Source organism: Triplophysa rosa, linkage group LG3 (assembly GCF_024868665.1).
Source record: "Triplophysa rosa linkage group LG3, Trosa_1v2, whole genome shotgun sequence".
Lineage (NCBI taxonomy): Eukaryota > Metazoa > Chordata > Actinopteri > Cypriniformes > Nemacheilidae > Triplophysa > Triplophysa rosa.
Window position 1 is genome coordinate 3160729 of NC_079892.1, and position 22622 is coordinate 3183350.

Genomic DNA, 22622 nt, shown 5'->3' on the forward strand with positions numbered 1-22622 from the left:
CTTTCATCAAGTTCTCCTCCTTTCTATTTTTAGCCGTAGTCCTGCTATTCTGGAATTCATCTCTGACTGGCTGCTGCCGAGCGGAATCCTTTCAGGAATGTCTGGAACTTTCTCAAACCACTACAGAGAGAGGAAGAAAGCGAGAGGTTGAGCCTCGGGTGGGGAGGGAGAGAGAGGAAAGCAGATGCGTCTCTTCTGTCATGGACTGCACTGAGTTTGCATTCGTGTGACTTGTTATTCGTTGACGCGTGAGTGCAGGGTATTTGCGAATTCATATTTCTTGAATTGATTAGGGAGTGTTAAATGAATCTCTCTGGACGTGTGTGGTCTGTACAGCAAAAATAATCAAACGTAATCGCCCTCTCAGTTCCTGGATCAGTATTACAGCTTCAAAGAATGGGTTCTTGAGGGGAAGTCGAATGATCCGGCTCACCTTACCGTTCATAATGGCACAGATCTGACCCGGATGTGCGTGCCTGCGTGCGTGTGTGTGCGTGTGTGTGTGTGTGTGTGTGTGTGTGTGCATACTGATGTTTAAATTGAAATATAGATTGAAATAAAGATTCAGCAAATAATGCTTTTCTTTCTAAAATGCAAAACTCTTCTATTAGGGGTATGGCATTTTAAGCTTATATAAAACAGTAGAATTTTATGGTACGTCTTTGTGTATGTAGCTTGATAAACATGTTTGTGTGATGCCTGTGATGAAAGAAATATACTTGTTAGTACAAAAGTGTCTTCGAGACTCAAGAAATCTAGGACTGTGAATACAACTGTATTTGGGTCGGTCTGGTCTGTGCAACTCTCTCTTTTTCTCTGGCACGGGGCAGAAAAGCCCCTCCGCGCCGCCTCCGCTGGAAATCTGGATCAAATTAATGCTGGCAAAGACAGTGATCTCCTTTATACATGTCTCTCTTCACATCCTCTCATTTCTGTCTTGTTCATGCAGACTTTCTTTTACTCTGTTCTGCTGTAAAAATCTCTGGCCTGTAAGGAACGGTTCACAAATGAGAATTCCGTCATTATTTACTCATTCCAAATTTGTGGCTTTCTTTTTTTGCTAAGTGAAAAGAATATATATTTTTAAGAAAGCTCACTGTGCCATTTTCCATTTAACAGAAGTATCCAGGGGCTGCCAAGCTACAAAAAGGACAAATGGCACCATATGGTTCTTGCGAAATACTCAAAATATTCTGAAGCCATGAAGACAGAACAGTCAGAAATAGTCATTAATAAAGTTTGAATGTTCTATAAATGTTTATTCATTTATTCATTAGAGATGCGCCGATATATCGGCCAACAATCGGTATCAGTGAATAAAAGCAATTTTTCACACTATCTGCTATCAGCCAATAACAAAAACAGCAGATGATCAATAGAATAATAGTTATTGTATGAATTAATAACATTCTGAAAGTTAAGATTAATTCATTTAATCCTCAGAATCGGTATCAGCAGATTACTCTGATTAATTGGCTATCGGTGGAGAAATTTAGTATCGTTGCATCTCTAAACTTAATCTATATCTTACTGCAAAAAATTTTCTGCTAGTTTTATTTGTACTATTTAACCTGTTAAAGTTGCTATCTTATTAATGTGTCAGATAAACCTCAGAACATTCTATTAGATGAGCATTTCATATATTTGTATTTGGACAAAGAAAAACTATTAATTGTTATATGTAGAATAAATTACAACAGTCAAATGAAGTTGACACAGATATAAAGTCCTTTGAAATGATCAGTTTATTGAATCAGTTTTACACAGATTTGGTTTTGTGGTACAAAAGACTGTTGGTTAGCGAGATATCTCCAACAAACAACAAAGCAGTTTGTCGACAGAACGCACAACCAAAGCTTTACGACACAACCATGTGATCACAACGCACTGTCTTTCTGCTCCTCCAGTTGTCTTCAGTGTTTGTTTGTGTATAGAACGAAATGGCTTCACCACCAATAAATAGAGTATAAAAATGCAATTGTAATAAATTCATTATCAAAAAATTAAACAAAAATCATAAAATATAAGCAAAGGCACTGAACGAAAAAGACCTTTGGCAGTCCAGGATTTTTCAACGGATCCCCCAACAATAGTAATTGAACGTAATAAAAATAATACATAAATAACATAATACTAACATTTCAGTACTGTTAATTATAATATCCAGTCAAGTTTTTTTTCTCTCAATGAATTTTTGACTAACTAATATGCACCAGGTATTTCCAGTTTGGCTGAGAGCATGTTTGCGTTTGCAATGGCATTTAGCCAAAATGGCACATCTGGGTGGCTGCTCGACTTTGTCGACAATTAAGGTTGATTGTGAATATTGTGACACCAAATATTGGGTCAGATCTGTGAGACGGCATTCTGTGACAGTATGACCCTGACGAAATTGTGCAGTAGTGTGACTGAACGTCTGTGTACGCTAAATGCATTAGCATTAGCACCGCATGCACGGCTAGTGCTAAAAACCTGTCCATACCGGGAGAAAGCGTTGATTAATACACACAACGTTCCTCAAACGTAAATCAATAATAATATTTTGGAGAATCAAAAACAGAAGCGCAATAACATAAAAATACTAACATAGTATAATTTGATCACTGTTAATCCAGTTGACAATACAATGCAATACAGATATGCAATATGATACCATACACTTTAGGCGTGTCTATAATATCTAGCCAGGACCTCCATCGAACAAAATGTCTCCTACGATATTGTTTTGAAATTTCTGAAAGATGACAAATTCACCTTTACCTGATAGGACACAAACATCTGAGAGACGTCTATTTGATGTCTGTCTTTACATCTGCAAGATGTATTTCTTTATTGTTTGCTCATCAGCAATACGTCTCCGAGACATTTCCTTTTAGATATCATATAGACATCTAGAAGATGTCTGTAAGATGTTTATGGTTTAGAATGTACGTAAAACTGCCTTTTCGAAGACGTTCATCAGATGTTTTTACACAGCAGATGTTTTCCAGATCTCTAGGAGACATCTTACAGACGTACCTGTGCTATCTGGGTTTATTAATGTCGACAGTCGTTTTTCAATTTAAGATTAGCTAACTTTGCCCTCTTGCATCTCATTGGTCAATCTGGAGACTCCATGTCTTTACCAATAACACTTTTCTTTGGTATAATAAACTTCCCTCATCCTTTCATCTACATTCTTCATCTCTCTGTATCTACACTTACCCTCATCTTTCTTCACATGCAGCGATAAAGCTACACTCATCTTTTCCAGTGAATATTTCTGGATATCCCACCTACTGGAAAAGTGCCCCACTTCCATAAATACTTCTATGAATCTACCCCCGTAAACATCTCTCTGTACGACTCTCTCTACGACTAGGTCCCCTAAACACTTACCTTCTAAAAACAATGTGATTCTTAAACTTCACTCGCCAAGAAACTAAAGACTTAAGATTTTCCCCATATTAAACCAACACACGCAGGGACGTTCTCTGGGTCGTGGTGTTAAGATCTAGTCCAAACATGCCCCTGAAACCTTTGGAATTTGCTGGCTCATCACTGCTTTGAAACTAATCTCTCTGTTTGTGGTTTTTCAGCCCTTACGGAGAGCGTATCGGGCATCAAAGTCCAACACAAAACCAATAATCTGTTATTCTTAGAGCTGAGCAATGAAATCCACAGAGATCAACAGATAAACACCAAGAAAGGCCATGTTTCTACAGGCCGAAACTTAAGGAAATAACCAAACATGCTGGTCTCTGCTTACTGTAGAACATTCCTGGAAATTGAGAGCGTGTCTGAGATTTCTACCTTGCTTTTAACGTTGTTAAGGTGAAAGTATCCAGAATCCTTCAACAGTCACCTAACCCAATCAAGAAACCACAAGAGAACCGCTCCAGAGAAACACATGGTGCTTGCACGCACGTTTCTGTCAGGACTCCATCACAACCGACCAATCAAAACCTCCCGGACTTGATCTGAGATGTTGGAGCCTTGAAGTACCTTGAAGTACCAAACACTGAACATCCTGTGTTAATGATGTAGAGCGTTCTGGAATCGGCTCGCGGATCAACTGTGTTATTCTTAAATAAAGCTATGCAAACACTGTGCACGCGGTGGGAAAGATTTTAAGAAACAAGTATAACATACCTTAAGATCAAGACATTCTTGTAGGGTAGACTTTGTGCTCTGAGGTCCTGGGCATTTTCTAACCATTCAATACAAACTCAACAAAAAAATAAAATAAAATCAATGCTGTTCACCTGAAAACAGCTTCCTCTGGCATCTCTCGTCTTCACCTCAAGGAAATGACATACATAATTTAATATGAATTACAAACAAAAAAGGCACTTTTATAATTCCATATGCTCCACTGATTTCAGGTATAAGATCAATACAAGTTTGATCATTATGTAGTTTAAGATATATTAACAATAACCAACAAAGAAAAAACTATTATATGTGTCAGTTCCACTTAAGGAAATGAGAGATTTAACTGTTATGCTTCCAGTACTGCCAGACCACACCAGTTTTGTATCACTAAATCTACTAAAAAATATTAATAAATAATAAACGACAGTTCTTTTGGAGCAAGACCCTGGTTTCTTGTATCGAAAGTAAAGACAACACGACATGTGCTCTGCGAGTTTTAAGGTGCTTTATAAACTCAGGTTGGCTTATTTTTGTCATCAAGAGCGTTCCATGACGTCTTCTGTAATGCTAACTCACCTTTCACTTAATATGTAAACATTTAATTTCATCTCTTGCCAGTAGGGGAGATATTGTCCCAAAGTACCGACTGAAACTTGCTTCAAACACTGCTTATGGGATTGGGTAGGGTTAGTGGTTAGGGACTAAGAGTTTGAGTTAGGGTAATGGTTGTGTATGACTTCCAATATCATCCCATCAAAAAATGAATTCTCCCATTCACAGAATCCCAGTATTAAACTGGTCGTCACCAACATGCCAAACACCTTCCATCTTTCTTTCTAGACACCTCTCAATTGACCCCCTATGACAGGTTGTTGCTGATGTCCAGGGCTAGTTGGTACACCTGAGTCATATCATCCAGATCTCCTAACAGAGAGAAGCTGCTGTTATCCCCAGGGGACCTCTGTGCTCCCCTCCCAAATTTTCCACTATGTAGGGGTGGAGCCGCCGTAAGCCCTTTGAAGTTAGATAGCTGGAGGAGGTTTTCTGCAGACACACAGCCTCTGATTTTGGGCCGGGCGGTGGGCAGGGGCCAGTCGGTGGCGCTGAAGGAGCTGCTTGTGATGGTGTCGCTATCCTGCCTTACGATGCTTGACGGGCGACTCTGACTGCGGGATAACCCTGAATCGCCAGGTGCCGGTTCTCCCAGGACGCTCACGGGAGGAGCTCCGCTGTACGTGGAATACTTCCCATTGCGCTTCAAGATGCCCTTCCTACCAACCACTCGCTTTGGTGGCGAGCTGGACGCAAGCGGTGTGATGTTGCCACCTAGCAGGTCAGAGGACTCGCTGCGCTCCGGGGAAGAATAATACCCTGATTCCCGTTGCTGGTTGTTCTTTAAGATCCCTTTCTTTGGAAGGATGGAGATCATCTTACCAGGGGAGTGGCCTGTTAGCGCTGACTCCTCCTCAGCTTCATCAGGCCCAGAATCCTTCTCTGGGGTTCCTGCACCTGACCCCAACTCTATGTCTTCAAGACTTGGAGAGTCTTGCTCTTCGGATAGTCTCGTCTTCAAGATGCTCTTCGGTCTCTTCAGGTCATCGCTGTCCTCGCCATTACACTGGGAAACTCCAACATCGTTTTCTTTCTTGGACTTTTTGGGACGTTGATGGACCAGCAGGAACGGCTCGGATCGGACGGCTTTGGTGGGACGGGGCTCGGTCCGGTTCTGCCAGTCGATGAGACGGGCCAACATGGGCGAGCCAGCATCCCTTTGAGACTCACAGTCACACACGCTGGTCTTCCATCCCCAGTTTACCCACCAGTGATTGGCGATGTCTTCAACCGTTGCCCGCCGTTCAGGGTTGACCATCAGCATCCAGCGGATGAGACCACGAGCATCTAACAAACGAACATTTGAATACCACGTTACTATGATCTTACCACCCAATACTATCATTGTACCATTTTAAAGCGTACCTATGTCTGTAAGAGTTTCTGCATTTTTTAAAGTTCAATACCTGATGACTGAGTCGGTTCTCGATACTCCCCGTTGCTGATTTGCCGAATTAGATTTTTGTGGTCTCCTCCATCAAACGGCATACTGCCATAGACCAGCGTATACAGCAACACCCCCAGAGCCCAGCTGTCCACCTGCAGACAACAGACCATCAATATTAGCTGACTCAACATTGAGTAAAATTCACAAACCATTGAAGATACTTTCAGATAACCATATGACAGAAGGCAGGGGGTAGAAAAATGTCATTAAAGGGATAGTCCACCCAAAAAATTAACATTTGTTCTTTGAGACATTTTATTGCACTACATATTGCCCCAGGCAGTCGGTTATGTAAGTCCTGCGTGGGGTCGGATTAAAGTGCAAAGTATGTGGGCCAGAAAAAATCATGATGGCACCACCTGCCTGGATGGTTTACCAGATTCCTAAACAGGAAATCATTCCGAGACCAAAGTAATTGTTTAGCTCGTAGCGCGCAATGATGGCGACTCTAGTGCTTTTATTCACTTCAGGCTTTGGCTGTTAACCAAAAAGGGTTTGGACATTTTGATTACAGCCTTTGCGTTCGACTCTTTTTGTACCCTGAGGGAAAAAAAGAGCAAATTATAGCACACCGAAGTCAACTGAAGTGCACAGAACTACTTCTATTTAAAAATTCCTTGGGCTGTATACATAAAAAGATACTTAAGGTAAACCCATTTTGGTTATGTTTATGCACCAGTTTTGTTTTTTAGATCTTAATCTCTCATTTTAATTCTGACCCAGGATCAGCGGAATCGCAGACACTGCAGCTGGTTTCCATGTTTAGAGGATAAGCACAAGGCGTACGCAGGCCTGTTCCTACGAGTCAATGGAAGTATAATCCCATCAAAGAGCAGAATAAAGCTTGGCTAACCACACAGACAGTCCATGAGATATCGCAGACGCTCGCAGACCATTTCACACGCTACAAAATGAAATTACGGGGTGTTTCATTTACAACGATGGAGACCTCATATGCCATGCCGGTCTACTGTAAACCATCCCGGCATGTTTTTATGATCCTGAAAAGATTTGTCATTATTCCTCAGGGAAAAACAGGGTTTTGCTGATGGGAGCGAGTCTCACCTCTGGACCACAATAAGGTCTTCCGTTGACAATCTCTGGTGACGCATACAGCGGGCTACCACAGAATGTCTGCAGAAGTTTGTCCTTATGGTACAGGTTGGACAGGCCAAAATCAGCAATCTGAAACAAACGTGAGGAAGCTCTGTTTAAGAGAATCTTTGTTTTATTACATTTTATATACATTTTAACATCAACAGTATTTCGGAGACACATTCATTCTCATCATAAATACTATATCATACAGATTAAATAAAGATTTAGTCACTCTTTCGTGATTCTTCTGGCTTTAAAGTGCTTGTAACATGAAATATCTCACCTTTATGTTACAGTTCTCATCCAGTAGCACGTTCTCCAGTTTTAGGTCCCGGTGAACGACACCATTCTGTAAGGAAAACACATCAGGATAGATGTATTACCAATCTTCATAAATGGCCTTGCTGAAAATTTTTTTATTGATTTATTGGTTCTGATGGGAATTATATTGTTTTTTTATGGAAACTAATATGGTGTGTACTGGTATGAATTCTTTTAGTAGGATGTTATCTGGCAGACGGGACCCAACAGAACACCATTAAAATCCTATTGGAATAATACCTAAAACACACTACAAAATGACATTTTGTAATGGTTTTAATGGAAAAAGCAATTAGTTCATAATGGTATTTTCATGTAAACCATTAGAATTTTTTTCAGCAGAGGATGTAATTATGTCACAGACAAAAGAACGTGACCGAACAAGCAGCGACATCTGCTGCACAAACAACTCCGTAACTGTCAAACTGAAACAAGATTGTGCAATTACACCGCATGTTTCCTCTTAAACAACGTTCAGCGAGAGTGTTACAGCTCGGAAACTCGTCCGCGGGGGTTTGAATCCGAGAAAGTTCATTACAGATGTCTGAACGCGCATGTGTTCAACATGCATGGCTTTGAACAGATCGACCCCACCCGAAGTCCTCCCCGTACTGCGGTTGCCCAAGGCAAGCGTGACTCACTGCTCTCCTTTCTGGTGTCTGGAAGCTCCCTTTCTCTGAGATAAAGCATCACGTCATATTCAAAACCAGCCCACCCAGTGCAGCTCCACTGGGGTCTCGAATGGCTCGAAGCAGTGCATTGTGGGGGCTTGGTCCTTTGTCAGATGCGATACAAGACTTCAGCTCTGTTCCAAAACCATTTAATGTAGGCTATTGTGTCTCAACATACACGCAATCATCACAGCAAAGATATGACTTTAAAACTAAAACAATGGGAATGAGTCATTTCAAAACGCTCATACATGCATTATACAGACTAACTTTGGTATGCATGACATCAATGCACACTGACGTAATGTGTGCAAATCAAAGAAAGAGAGAATGAGCCAGCAATAATCAAACACATGAAGAAGAAACTCCGTCATTGGGTGGTTGATTACTCTATCGACAGCTTTGCTGAATGCTGAAATCTACGATTCCCACGATGCAAAGCCGTTTCACATCAGTCGGCCATTCCTGGATTCCTCCCAAACGGACAACAGCCAAAGATGACAGATTCTAACCGCATGGCCGGATTTCATCAAATAACTGCACGTGCAGCCCTCAAGGATTTGAGAAAAGGATTGGAAAAGAGAAAGGGGAGAGAAATAAGTGAGGGTGGTACCTTGTGGCAGTAGTGCACAGCAGACACGATCTGTCTGAAGAAGTGTCTGGTTTCTCTCTCCGTCAGACGGCGACGCTCGCTGATGTAGTCGTAGAGTTCGCCTTTGCTGGCGTATTCCATGACGATCACGATCTTGTCTTTATTTTCAAACACTGGGAAATAAAACAACCCGACACTTAGTGTGTTTACTTATGAGCGTTTATTTGTAATCACGTTTGTTTATAAATGACCTAGACAGGTCAAAATGTAAGCTGTTGGATTCTTTAGGGAAAAAATTGGAACAAACTGAATATAGGAAAAATATGTTTTCTTTGCATAAGGGTTCAGTGTGTTTATCCTGAAAAAACGCAAAGATTTTTTGTTTAATTGAAAAGCAGATGCCGCCACCAAAGGGTTTTTTCGGAGGCGTCCAGTCGAAAATAAACATGCGCTCCGGCGCCCTGTGTCTTCAGAACGCAACCCACCATGACAAATTACTAACAAAACTACTAGATGTGCAAAAGACGGCCTTTGTTTTGCAGCGGCCGGTCCGGCAAGTTCAACAGGTCACGGAAGAATCCACTAACCACCAGAAGAGGCTGAAAAATCCAAAGGAACAAACACAGCAAAATTACAGTCCGACACAGCAGAAAGTGGCTGTTTCTGCAAAACCCCAAAAATTCTCGCACGGATCACCCCACCCTGGCTTGGCACTGCCGGCGGCCTCTCTCGCACATCAGCGAGAGAGAAACAGTTCTCTTCTTTTTACAGAATCTCTCCGCTTTCTACAGCACAGCGGGGAGGGGAGCGCAAGGCCTTCTGGGATTGGGCAAATCATGTTTGGGAGGGACAGAACATAGATGTTGAATCACCGTCTTATCACTGTGTCACTGAATATCAGAGAAGAATAACAAATACAACGGAGCTATGAGAAAATCAGACAAATCCAATGCAGCGCAGACCTTTGACAGGAACTGTCAACACTTTGGATTATTTACAGTTTGAATCATTCTCATAAATGCAACATTTTTAATAGGATCTCGCATAGGAAAGAAAAGCGAAACTTGAATATCAAAACTACCCACATTTTCCCATTTGCTTCTATTTTTGTTACTAAGGATTTTATGAGAAACACCTGAGACATGACACAGGAACATACAAACAATTCACATTTATTTCCGCATCCGTTCACGTCCACGACTACCCCAAACTATAAAGACTAAAAAAAGAACGTCTGAAAGCAATGAAACACAAAGTTGGTATCTCCATAGGGTCGCGTTAAAGAACCGTTCTACCATCTCCGAGCCGGGCCAACCACAACACAGGCGGAGTCGAAGCTTTGAACAAAGACGAATACAGCAACCCCTCAAAAAGAAACTGCTCTATAAGCCCAGACGGATGGAAAAACCACAGAGTCAGCGGCCGGCCTGCTGAGAGACTGAAGAACAGAAGAAACCAGACAGCCGCCGAGTGCCTTTAGAAATCATCAACGCCCCAGAGATCCAAACGGACGAAACACGTGTTGGTCAGGAACGGGGAAAGAACTTTCTTTTTGTTCAATCACTGATTATCATTAATAGTTCACTGGTTATTCGAACAAGTTAACTAATAATTCATCAGAACGGACAGATTGACAGACAGACGGATACCTTCGTATATAGAGATGATGTGTGGGTGGCGAAGCGATGACATGATTTCAATCTCTCGTCGAATGTGAACCATGTCCTGTTCATCCTTTATCTTCTCCTTCCTGATAGACTTGATGGCAACCTGAGAGATCGAAAGAGAGAGATTTTAATAAACTGGATGCATGTTTTCATGGAAAATTTGCGTTGTCTATTAATACTTTTAATATTCATATTGTTTCTGACACATTTTACTGACATAGGGAGTCAAGCGAGGAAACAATGATGTGATGAGGGGAAACGGGGTCAGGAAATTACATAAGTTAGATTCAAGCTGCCCGCAAAAGCGCAACGGCTAAATGTGTCACAGCACGTTCGCTAACCATTTGGCTACAGCTTTGACAAAAACAATTCTTGAAAAATACTCAGACTCTCTCTCTCTCATACACACACACACACACATCTGAGCATATTTTCAGTCTGTCGGTGTGTAATTTAGCTGAGGGTTTTTTGGGAAAATGATGGTTCAGTGTTTAGAAGCGTAATGAAAGCTCTCGTGTGTTTATTTGGCCTTGAGGGTTCGAGCGGTTTCTCTCTGTGATGAAAACATCACGTAACACTAGATGTAGAGTCCGCAATACGTGACAAATTCAGATTCACACGTGTGCAGGTACACTCACTGGCATAATTATTAGTTTTGCTTTTTAAAGGGATAGTTCAGCCAAAAATAAAAATGTTGTCATCATTTAATCATCCTTGCGTCGTTCTAAACCTGTATTTGACTCTTCTGTGGACAACAAAAGATATTTTGAGAATTGTCTCTGTGGTTTTGTGTTCGTGCGATGGAAGTCAATGAGGGCCAATTTTGTTTGGTTACCGACATTCTTTAAAATATCTTCTTTTGTGTTCCGCAGAAGATAGAAGGTCACACAGGTATGGATTGACATGGGAATGAGTAAATAAACTTTCACAAGTGATCGGACTCACAATTTCTGGCAACTATTCCAAAACCCAAATGAATCGTACAATTCTAGAAGGTTGACTTTAGAACAGAGCTGTCCACCACAGGAGATGCCCTGCTGACTGATGGGTGATGTCATTGAAAGGAAAGCGGAAACGACTCATTTCCTGTCTATTTTTGTCGTTCGTCCTATCTCACCCTCCCAGGCGTGTCCTACACCTTTAAAGCACAAAAGGAACAATGAACATGTTTACGATAAACCTTAATGAAAAACCCCAAAATGAAAACTCTGTCATGAATTACTCGCTCTCTAGTGGTTACAAATCTGTATAAATGTCTTTGTTTGGTTGAACACAGGGAAAGATATTTGGAAGAACGCTTGTAATCAAACAGTTCTTGGACCCCATTGACTACCATAGTAGGAAAAATGACAATGGTAGTCAAAAGTGCCCCAGAACTGTTTGCTGTCCTACATTCTTCCAAATATCTTATTTTTTGTTCAACAGAAAGTATTTTGTAAAGTATTTTTCCTTACTATGGTAGTCAATGGGGTCCAAGAACTGTTTGGTTATAAGCATTCTTATGAATATATTTCACTGTGTTCATCAGAACAAAGAAATTTATACAGATTTAGAACAACTCGAAGGTGAGTACATGCTGACAGAATTTTCATTTTTGGGTGAACTATCCCTTTAAAAAAGGAAATCCCTTGGTAAAATCTTGTTTTGTGATGTCACACAAAGACGTGCCCATCCAAACATCTCTATCCTCGTCTGCCTGTAGGGTACGTGGTTGCAGACCATTGCTTACATTTTCTCGGAGAAACCAAAACCACATGTTTCCGAGGAGCTGAAGGTAAATCACGGAGCACGTCCATAAAAGGAAAGAGCAAGCGGAACGCTTCAAAACCGATTATGTGGAATAAAAAAGGCAAACGAATCCAGAAACGGGGGCCAGTTCTCCAAAAGCCGTATAGCAACCCCGCTAACATTCGACTCTTTATTGGAGTGTTTTCCATGATCTCATGTAGTTATGTACAGCTGAAGGTTTTCACCTCCTGCCAGGTCTGCTGGAGATGGCAGGAATGCTAATGTTGCCGTTTGTTACGCAGCGGGAAGAGAGTTTAAAATAATCTTCTGGAAAAACAAGCCAGCAGAGAGTTTTATTTGTTTATTTGCGTGCGAGCCAAATGAATGAAATACAGTATAAACAGATCCGCATTTAATGAACTGAGTTTGCCAAGGCGTGCATCACTGTTACTATTGCCAACATGTCAGGTTAACAAAGTATTAAACTTCAAGGCATAGGTCAGCCAAAAAATAATAATCTGTCAGATCATCGAAAACGTTCACATGTGGAACACAAAAGAATATATTTTGAGTAGGGATGCACCGATATTGGATTCATTTAACACCATCTGCATATCGGCAATAGCATGATAAAAAGCCGATACAGAAGATGGTTTATTAATTAAATGCATGGAGGCAATGAGTTGCATGTCTGAATAATCCAACGCTTTTCTCTGAGCAAAATAATTAAATAGCAACAGCACATACTTTATTTAAGTTTATTAAAGAAATGTTTAATGTTGAGTCAAATATGAGTTAATGTTGTTAATAAAAGAAATATTGGATAGCAAAAATCACCTTTGAAGACTGTCATGTTGTCTTATTGTATTTTTGTCTTAAAATGTTAAATGGATCCAATTAATGATCAAATTAATTTAATACGGAAAAGCTAGAATTGTAATTTACTATGCAATTGACCAATATTGTTATCGGACGACAGTTGTTTGTTAAAATCGGCATCGGCCATAAAAAATCCCTAATTTTGAGAAATGCCTCAGTGGGTTTTGTGTCATACAATGGAAGTCAATGGGGGCCGATGTTGTTTGGTTACCAATATTCTTACAAATATTTTCTTTTGTGTTCTGCAGAAAAAGGAAACTCATACAGGTTTGAAATGACATCAGGGTGATTAAATGATGAAAGAAACTGTGTAGCATCCACCGAGAACTCCTTGGCAACCACACAGCAACATATTAAAAACTAATCAGAGCAGCCTGACAACTCTCAAAGATTGTGTCTGAAAGACGTCAAAAAAAAACGTTGTAGTGAAGTTGTGAATAACCGATCCGAGATCTGATGTGCACTTAACTCCATGATACAGTTCTGACTTTAATGTAGCTGACCCAGGATCAGACAGCTGCTTTGGCCCCCATGCAGTGTATTCATTTTCCATGGTGTTTTCATTTCCCTTCAAAACCACAAAATCTCGCTATCTCCTTTCACACTGTCACACTGACCTATTCGCACACAAACACACACGTGGGCATGTGACCAGTTCATCACACAGCATGGAAAGAATGTTCACCGTTCTGTTCTGAAATCTTATCCTGTTTGTACATTCACACACACAGTATGCAAAACAAACACACGCTGAAGATTTTTATGTGCTGGACTGACCTCATACGTGCGAGAGCTCACATACACACGCTATCTGTCTGTCTGCTCGGGTCATTAGCCGAACCAGAGGCTGTTAAAGCCATAAGGAGATGCGTTTCGTAATTTCTTCGGTTATCTGCAGGGACTGCAGCCGGTCGCTGAAGGTCAAAGGTCAAGGAAATGCTGTACCAGACAGCAGAGTATCAGCAGTCTGAACGTTTGGTTTGACTGTATGTGATAGCGCCGCGGAACAATAAACCTTTATTACAGATCAACAGAGTTGATTCGGAAGGATTCGATGAGAAATATTTGAGTTCAGACTGAGAGATATTAATCATATTCTTACTGAAACTCTTAAAGGGATAGTTCGCCTGAAAATGTTTAGTCTCCATGTCTGTTATCCGCGGTTTCCATAGCTTTTATCTATAGCCTGCAACCCGATGCCGTTTTTCCAACTGACTCCTGCTGAGCAAACTGCTCTTTGCTAGTAAACATCACTAACCGAGTGGCTTCATGTTTACGAGGCCACAAACATGCATGACAAATTATGTTTTACACGCGTTTGGCTTTGCGCTAAAGGATAAAACATGTATGCGTGTTTGGTTTATTTTTAGACCGACGTTCGCACTACAACAGGCTGCCAAAAATCTAATGGCACAGTGCCCACCGAAACACACAGGCCTGTGTCAGTATAAGTGTTGTGAAATGAATTATAAATCATTAAACTAACAGACGACTTTATATCTGTACACAACCCATAAAAGCCAGCAAGTCCTGTTGCCATGACGACAGAAGGCATTTTGCACCAAAGGGCATGGGTATAGCGTAGGACAGTTGTTTTTAACGGGTGGGCAGGTCTGTTCTGGTAGGGTCTCAGAAATGTTGACCTTCACGTCATTTCAAATCTGTGTGACTTTCCTTCTACAGAACAAAAAGATATTTTGAAGAATGTTGGTAACAAAACAACACTGACCCTCATTGACTTCCAGTGTATGACACAAAACCACTGAGACATTTCTCAAAATCTCTTCCTTTGTGTTCTACAGAGGTGAACTTTGGTAACTTTGGGTGAAAAAAATGATGACATAATATTTGATTTTAGGCGATCTGTGCCTTTAATAGAAGCAAGTCTATTTAACCAGCCTGCGTGAAAACAAAAAATGATTCAGGCTGCATAAAATTTGTGCCAACCACAGAATGTGTTTTGTGCAACGAATTACTGGATGCTGAGATCATGAAACCACTCAAATTCAATTTTGCATGCTAAACAATTCTGGTACTGTGTTTGGTGACCACTCAACGTCAGGGTCCTGAAGCACTGGAACATGCTCATGTATTACACACACACCCCTGTATGAATCAGACCCAGAACGGATGGAAATATGCTTCCTGCAGCTGTTCTGGCTTCTCCAGGTTTAGAGGACGATGTTAAAGAACAACCAAAGCCACGCGCCGAACAGATCCCCTCTGTTAATGAACACATGAACGCCCTTGCCTGACCCAGATGCCCAATGCAAAACTCAAGTCTAGCGGTGCTTTAGGCATCTGGGTCAGGGTTCATTAGTTACCTAGGGTCACATCTCGCCCTCTTTAAAACACTGCACGATTATTTATGGTGGCCGGTCAGCAGCGACCTTTGAACCCAGCTGCAACAAAAATGGTACATTGGCGAAGGCGAGATGCGTTTTATTGGGGGCCATTACAGTTACTTCAGACCAGTCAAACTCAAGATTTAAAACATCTGCTCTCCGCAGCCGAGCGCGTGCTGAGCGTGCGTAGGGTGGGATTCCCACGAGGGGGCCGAAAGGAGCCAAACACAACAACTGATTATTATGGGCTGCTGACTAAACTACAACCGCTCCAGGCTATTGCTGCATGTTTATTTTGTTCTTATCATAGCAATGTAACAATAAATTACATTGTTTTTGTTTATTGGTAGACCTGGTACTGTGCCAATGACTCTCTACCATATATTGCAGTTCCATAGTAATGCCACAAAACAAGAGGGAAAGTCCCGCTGGAGTAATTTGAGGCTAATTGTCTTTCTCAAGGGCACAGATTTCAAGCCACACCATTCACACGCAGTCAAACACACGCACTCCTACAAACCCCTTTAGCACAATTTTCAAACAAGAGTGCCGAGTACTGTGGAATTCTTGGAATACCTCTCTTCCAGAATGGCGCTCGATGGCCTTCTTGACTTTCCCGTACGTTCCTCTCCCCAGGGTCTCCAGCAGCTCGTATCGATGCTTGAGGTTGTGTTTGTGGTGATGTTTCTTTACACCGGAGCTGCTGCGTTGCACCCCTCCGGAGCACCCAGGTGACTCCACCGAGGGGCCCGACGGGCCACCTGCACCCGGCCTTTGTGTCTCCATCACCCCAAAGGCTGACGTCCAACACCTCGCCGTACGCTTAAATATACCTTGACTAAATGCTATTGAAATATTGATAATATAACACTAATAGACCCAATTAGCATATGAATGAATAAATAAATAAATAAATTACAAGAAAATGTTTAATTCACGTGTAAACTCATTTATGATTGTCGATAATGACTCATGTTTTAATGAGGTGTCTATTCTACCTATAGCCGGCTATGGTAGGCTATCTAAAAAATAGTCTAGTCTAGTTATGAACCATAAAACAAGAACTGGATATAAACGGACTACAAATACTCTACATGTCATATTATTAAAATAACACTACAGAACACATCCCAATGACATCGGAATGCGGCGGAACACAAGGCTTTATGGCAAATATAAAAATGCTACAATGTATCATTCACAATTAGAACGATCTACCGCGTTCTATTCTATTATGACGCTATTCTATTCTATGACGTGTGCTATTCCATTATGACGTTTTCACGTTGCCGTTGCGCGTTCGATCATGTCTTCACCGATATTCCTTTGTTTCGATCTACCGCAGAAAATCGTTCCGTGTCTCGACCGAGAAAGCAGCGACCGCGCCGGCGTTCTGGATATAAATCACCCTCATTCTGTCCGCGGATCTGCCGTGCTCTCAGTCAGCTCGGTTCCAGTGCCGGTCATCCGTGACGTCAGGCTCGGTGCGCGGGGATCGGACTGAAGGATCTGTGGTGCCGTGTCTGCTGTGGCCATGATTCGGTGCGTTCGCCGCGGTTCTCCTCCTCGTGCCCTGATCTCTGGTTCTCTCTCTGCCCCTCCGTCTGAAACACAGAGAATAAAGACAGAGTCGAAAAGAGGCGGAGTCAACCCCTCTCTCTCTCTTTCTCTCTCAGGTGTCTGGACGTTCTGTATGGACACACACTGCAGCGATTCTGCTTAACTAAAAACGAATAGAATTCAATCGAATATTAACATAATTAGTATGTGTGTGTTTTCAGTATTGTATACTTTCATAATACATTTTAGCATTACTTACAGATATGGGGGAGAGAGCGTGAGAGAGATACGGTGACAAGACGTTATAAAAAGGTTCAAACAATGTATTCTTTGATGTAACTTGAAGCCAAACATGTGCATTATAAAGTCGTAGTAGGATCTCTAAAAATTGTGCTTCAATTTGTATAGAAACTTTTTGACACATGAACTAGGTTGATTTGAATGATCAGACGTTCAAAAGCCTTAAAGCAAAACAAAGGTTCATTCTCTTTCATAACTAGGTGCCCAACACTTTATGACCAAAATGTTGTCACGTGACCATCATAAATAAACTTGTTTAAAAAATAAACCAGGACTTTTAAAGACTTTCTTGAACTAAAATAACTCAATTTCTATCTTGTGTTTAAACCGTGATGGTCACATTGAACTTTCCATCTGAACCTGCAGTAAAGTTCAGATCACCTAAATGCAGTCAGACATGACATAGGCCTGCCTGCAACCTCACCCTACCTATTCACCTCAGCGTTCTTTTGTTTGCTTCTGTTTGGATCTTGCGCAGTGTCATTTAGCCACTGATTGGTGGAGGGGAAGTTTAAGTCAAACAGACTCCAGATTGAGTTGTTTGTCTTTGTTTGATCTGCGAGCTTCAGGAATCTGGTCCGCCCTGTGTTGTGGTGAGCAAGTCGGACAGCGGACTTCAGTCTCAGTAACTGTGTGCATGTGTGCTTGCTTGGAGATTTGCATCTCGGCTGAAACTTGGCCTCAGATGCACCCAGGAATCTGGTTTCTGCCCCCTGGTGGTGGAAATGCACGTGTAGGTCAAAGATATCGAGGTCAGCACTGCCAGAGCATCATAAATAGATCAAAATAAAATCAACATTTGTTTTGGATTATGAAAGATGTCTGTGTTTATCCAGAACTTAGCTTGTTTTTTCTTTCTGTACACAGGATGAAGAACGTCTTCTCAATGTATAAAAGATCTTGTTAAATGACGATAGATACCCACACTGTGAGAGTTATTAAAATAATTGTGTAACAAGGTTTTTTTTGCCTGCTGAATAACGTTATAGTATTTTGTGATAATATTTTCTTGATCCCAAGAAAAGTTATGGTTTCATTTTTGGACTTGGACATCAAACAAAGATTTGTTTAAAGATGTTTCATTCAGGTATTTGAAGTCCCTCGGGCATCTGGCAGAAGGTTCACCGCAGCAATTCCCTCCACACACCGAAATTAAAAACAGCAGGATCCATGGAGGAAAGACAGGATGAGAGAGAGAGAGAGAGAGAGAGGGGTAACCACAGACAAGATGATGGAATATTACGTAAGACGCTCTCATCATAGGTCACATTCCCTCAGTGAGAACGTGTTTATGTGTACGACTGCAAGTGACATGACAACTACATCTTTCACTTCACATGACGACAGGAGACAATCTATCTGCCTCAGAGACGGAAAACAAGATCAGCTGCCAAAAACATATAAATAGATCTATGGAAGATCGATAGATAGACAGACAGATGCAGGTCAGTATTTCATTCTGATCATATCGAGTGGCTATTATTTACTGCCATCTAGTGTTATATTTCGGTATTGCTCTTTTGGTTTTTATTGGTTTACTGCTAGCCAATCAGATGGAAAGATCACTAATAAGTGTTAATCGTTGAGACTGATTAATGAGTTTGAACCTGTGATCTGCAGAGAGAATACATGGCTTCAGTTCGGGACAGAGTTGCAGCATTTAATGTTGGGGGAGCGCTATACAGTCCCATGAACCGACCCCTTGGTAAAGTCTTAACATTTTAAATACAATCAAATAATACATTTGATTTACACGCTGTACTAACGTGTGTTTCTGCAGATCACAAAGTGATAGACAAGCCCCCAGCAATACAAACCAATAATAATATCCACAACAAAGACATCTGGAGCCACATCGTCACCGTTCTACAGGCCCAAGTGAAGATCAAAAAACGCAGAAAACATCTGAAATATCATGATAACTGCTTCGTGGGCTCAGATGCCGTCGACGTCATCCAGGCTTTTCTTATCCAGAATAAAGTTCTTGGGGATGCTGAGGTCTGCAGAGCCAAGGTGGCTCGTTTTTGCCAGGTACTGCTGGAGTCTAAAGTGTTTGAGGCAGTAGGAACCAAATCTCTGGGGAAGGCCAGTAAACCAGGACGCTTCCAGGACAGCAGCACCGGTCTATACAGGTTTCTCAAGACGGAACGTCCTTCGGTGGAAGTGTTTGAATCTGTTCTTTTGTCTCCCAGTGAGAACTCATTGAACGTCACTCCGTGCAGGTGGTTTAGATCTTGTATTTGATTATTGTGAATGAGATCTGTCATGCAATGCTGAATGTTTTAATCCTGTATTTGAATTCTAATAATCGGGATGTTTGTTTGGGGTTTTTTTAAGGCAGGACATCCTATTCTCTCATAGCACACCTGTTAAACCAGGTCATGCGTTGGATCTACTCATGGAGCAGCTGGACTTGACTGGACTTGTCGGTTCTCCTCCCATTGAAAGTCTTCCACCCTCTGGTAAGACTTTTTGTTCACACAAAGTCACGCATACAAGTCTCTGAAGAATAATGTGTTCTTAATATTGTTGCAAAAAAAATGGAATGATAAACATTTCAAACAGTGGCATGCTGAAATGTATGTAGCCAGTGCATTCTGTCCTAATGAACCGGTTTCTTTCGTAATCAAGCACATTGCATCATGGGATGACGTACGCCCTGCAAAAATTGTATTTTGGTAGTATGTTTTTCTCAAAGACCTAAATACTGTAACCGGGTGAAATCTTTCTCTCTCTCAGGGGTCAGAGAAGTTTTTATAATTAAATAAAGAAATCTATTTAAAGTCTGTGCATGTAAACAATCTTCGTTGTTTAAAAGCAATACAAAGATAAAAGAGAATAGCATCAAAAATACAAAGTGAACATAACAGTAGAAATAAGAGAAAATTAATAATAGTACATAATCATAAAGGAATAAAATTAGGAAATAATGCTCAGGCTATTAAAATGTTTTAGAATTCTTTTGAAACGTTTTCTTATTTTCATGTTTAAGATCAGTATTACAAGAGGGTTTTTTAACTAGTCTACTTTGTGCATGTAAAACCTTGTCAAGAAATGAAAATATGTATAATGTAATTGTTACTTCAAGTAAAATATTATAGGCCCGGTTTCATAGACGAGGCTTAAGCCTAAATCAGGACTATGCCTTCGTTAATTTAGGCTATTTACGTCGCTTTTATTAAAATGCCTTAGACAAAACATTACCGATGTGCATCTTGATACGAAACAATGGCACTGACATATTTTACGTTATTTTCAGTTAAAACGGCTCAAAATTCATTTTAGTCTGACACTAGCCTTAAGCCTTGTCTGTGAACCCGGGGCATAATGTTCTAAATTTTAAGTTTAGTTTAAAGTTTTAAGTAACGTTTCATTTGTATTGTTTTATTTGTAATGTTTGTTTTAAAATAAATCCTAAAAGTGGTCCGAGAGGTGTGGCATGAGCAGACAGTACGGCGGTTGTCACGGTTGATAGATCTCCCCCTGCTGGAGGGAGTGCTGAACTGCGACATTTCTTCTCCCCCATCCCGAGGCCGTAATAATGAACCCGACCTGCTCTACACCAGTAACTACCTCGACAGAGAAGTTCTCAAGGCTTTCAGAGACTCACAGTAAGAACCTTTGACATTTTACCTAAAACTAAAAGAAACCCTGTACAATATCCCTAACTTGCCTTTCCCCTCACAGATCTGACGTTTGGTTGTCGGCAGCTGTAGACCTGCTAGACTTTCTGCCTGACCCGCTTGTGGTGGAGGTGAGCAGAGAGCTTCCCAGTTACTGCTGTGAAGATGAGGATGGTGATGAAGGCCAGGGCAGACCCTCGGGCATCGACGAGTGTAAATTACTGCTGTTTCACGTACTGGACAAACATTACGGACACATGGACTTTAAATCCCTCCTCTGTGACAGCATGGTGGATGTTTATATTGCGATCATGGAACTCCTGGGTGAAATTTAAACTCGATTTGTGTTTGAACAAAGCAATTAACAGCGTCAGTATATTTTAAAAAAGGATTTTGTTTTCTGTGTGTAGCAAATGGGAAGTTTGAACGTGCTCTGGAAGTTTTGCAGCTGACACTAAAGCTGCTGTCTGCGTCTGCGCGCGAGGAACTGCGCAGATTACTGGAGTTCATGGCTGTGGCGGCGGATGCTGCAGAGATTCAGCTACACACAGTGGTAAAGTCATAATGCATGTGATCTTTATTTCAACGCTTGTCATCTAATAGCTTACTGTGTATGAAAGTCATTTTAAATTGGACTTTTTTTTAGATTGAGAACCGGGTGATTGTGAAGAAAACCTTCACCAGAGCCATCATCCAGAGCAGGAGTCTTCCGAAAGGAAAGCTAGACCTTCTGCTGCTTTTCATGCTCGACAACCACCAAGAGATCTTCAAGGTTCTTATACGACACCTTTACAAATGGAGCTGTGTTCATTCCATGTTGATTCACTATCAATCATTAAACAGTGAGAGTCATAGACCGTCTGTATGTATTTGTATAGATTCCAGGTTCTCTTCACAAGCTGGTTAGTGAAAAGCTGGATGACATTGTGAAACACAGAGATTCCTCCACCACCGGTATGACGTGTTCAGGTTGAATTTTGCAATTTTACTTGCAATCATTTATATGTTAATGTTTCCTTTATCTACTAGACACTCCATTTTGCCAGCAAGTGCCCAGAGAAGCTTATGCCGACACCGTGAAAGAGTCGACGAAAAGTGAATTGTACTCTCTGCTAAAGATGATCGATGAAAACACCAAATATTCACCGAGAGAAAAGAAACGACTCCTGGCACAGTTTTATAAGGGACATCCTGAAATCTTTATGCAGTATTTTGGATCTCGGCTGAGCACTTTAAACCTTAATGAAGATTAAATATTGCTGTTTTGCGTATTTGCGTAAAAGTTTTTTGTAAATATGTTGTGTGTTTTAAAATCTAAATAAACATATTTAAATGTAATACAATCGGATGTTTAGTTTTCTTAGTATGATAAAAAGCCCTGGATTATCTTAATACATAATGCTTCGTAAATTGTATTGGTATTTTCTTGAAAATGTAAGACAATTTGGGATTTTTCACAGAAAAGTTGAATTTTGTGTTCAGCTTGGGGACAATATTGTGTTTATTTACATTTTCCTTTTTTAATTTAGCTGATTATTATTAATAATTAATGTTAATGTAGCGTTTACATTTTACCCCAAAAAAACTTACAAATAAGAGAGCATTTGTCCAGTGCTCCTATGTTTTGGTGGAAATAATCACTTTT

General features: G+C 40.9%; 2 protein-coding genes across 3 annotated transcripts; one reads left to right on the top strand and one right to left on the bottom strand.

The window, feature by feature from the left end:
* Positions 1-1731: 1731 nt before the first annotated feature.
* nuak1b (NUAK family, SNF1-like kinase, 1b) lies at positions 1732-17097 on the bottom strand. The gene is made up of 7 exons (XM_057329590.1): positions 16071-17097; positions 10525-10645; positions 8897-9048; positions 7575-7640; positions 7259-7378; positions 6153-6285; positions 1732-6033 (listed from the first exon to the last, which is right to left on the bottom strand). Exons 1-7 carry the CDS (start codon positions 16278-16280, stop codon positions 4994-4996), a joined length of 1842 nt encoding a protein of 613 aa, XP_057185573.1. The 5' UTR covers positions 16281-17097; the 3' UTR covers positions 1732-4993.
* Positions 17098-17616: 519 nt separating this feature from the next.
* Positions 17617-22280, top strand: depdc7b (DEP domain containing 7, paralog b). Of its 2 annotated transcripts, XM_057329591.1 has the most exons (13): positions 17617-18106; positions 18222-18282; positions 18442-18597; positions 18702-18799; positions 18975-19059; positions 19135-19576; positions 19692-19816; positions 20776-20965; positions 21042-21301; positions 21388-21530; positions 21624-21749; positions 21856-21931; positions 22007-22280. In XM_057329591.1, the coding sequence occupies exons 4-13, from the start codon at positions 18794-18796 to the stop codon at positions 22228-22230; spliced, it is 1677 nt and encodes a 558-aa protein (XP_057185574.1). In that variant the 5' UTR covers positions 17617-18106; positions 18222-18282; positions 18442-18597; positions 18702-18793; the 3' UTR covers positions 22231-22280. The 2 variants fall into 2 exon arrangements, with proteins under 2 accessions (XP_057185574.1, XP_057185576.1); XM_057329593.1 differs by having other exon boundaries at positions 17617-18597; positions 21042-21190.
* The last annotated feature ends 342 nt before the right edge of the window (positions 22281-22622 follow it).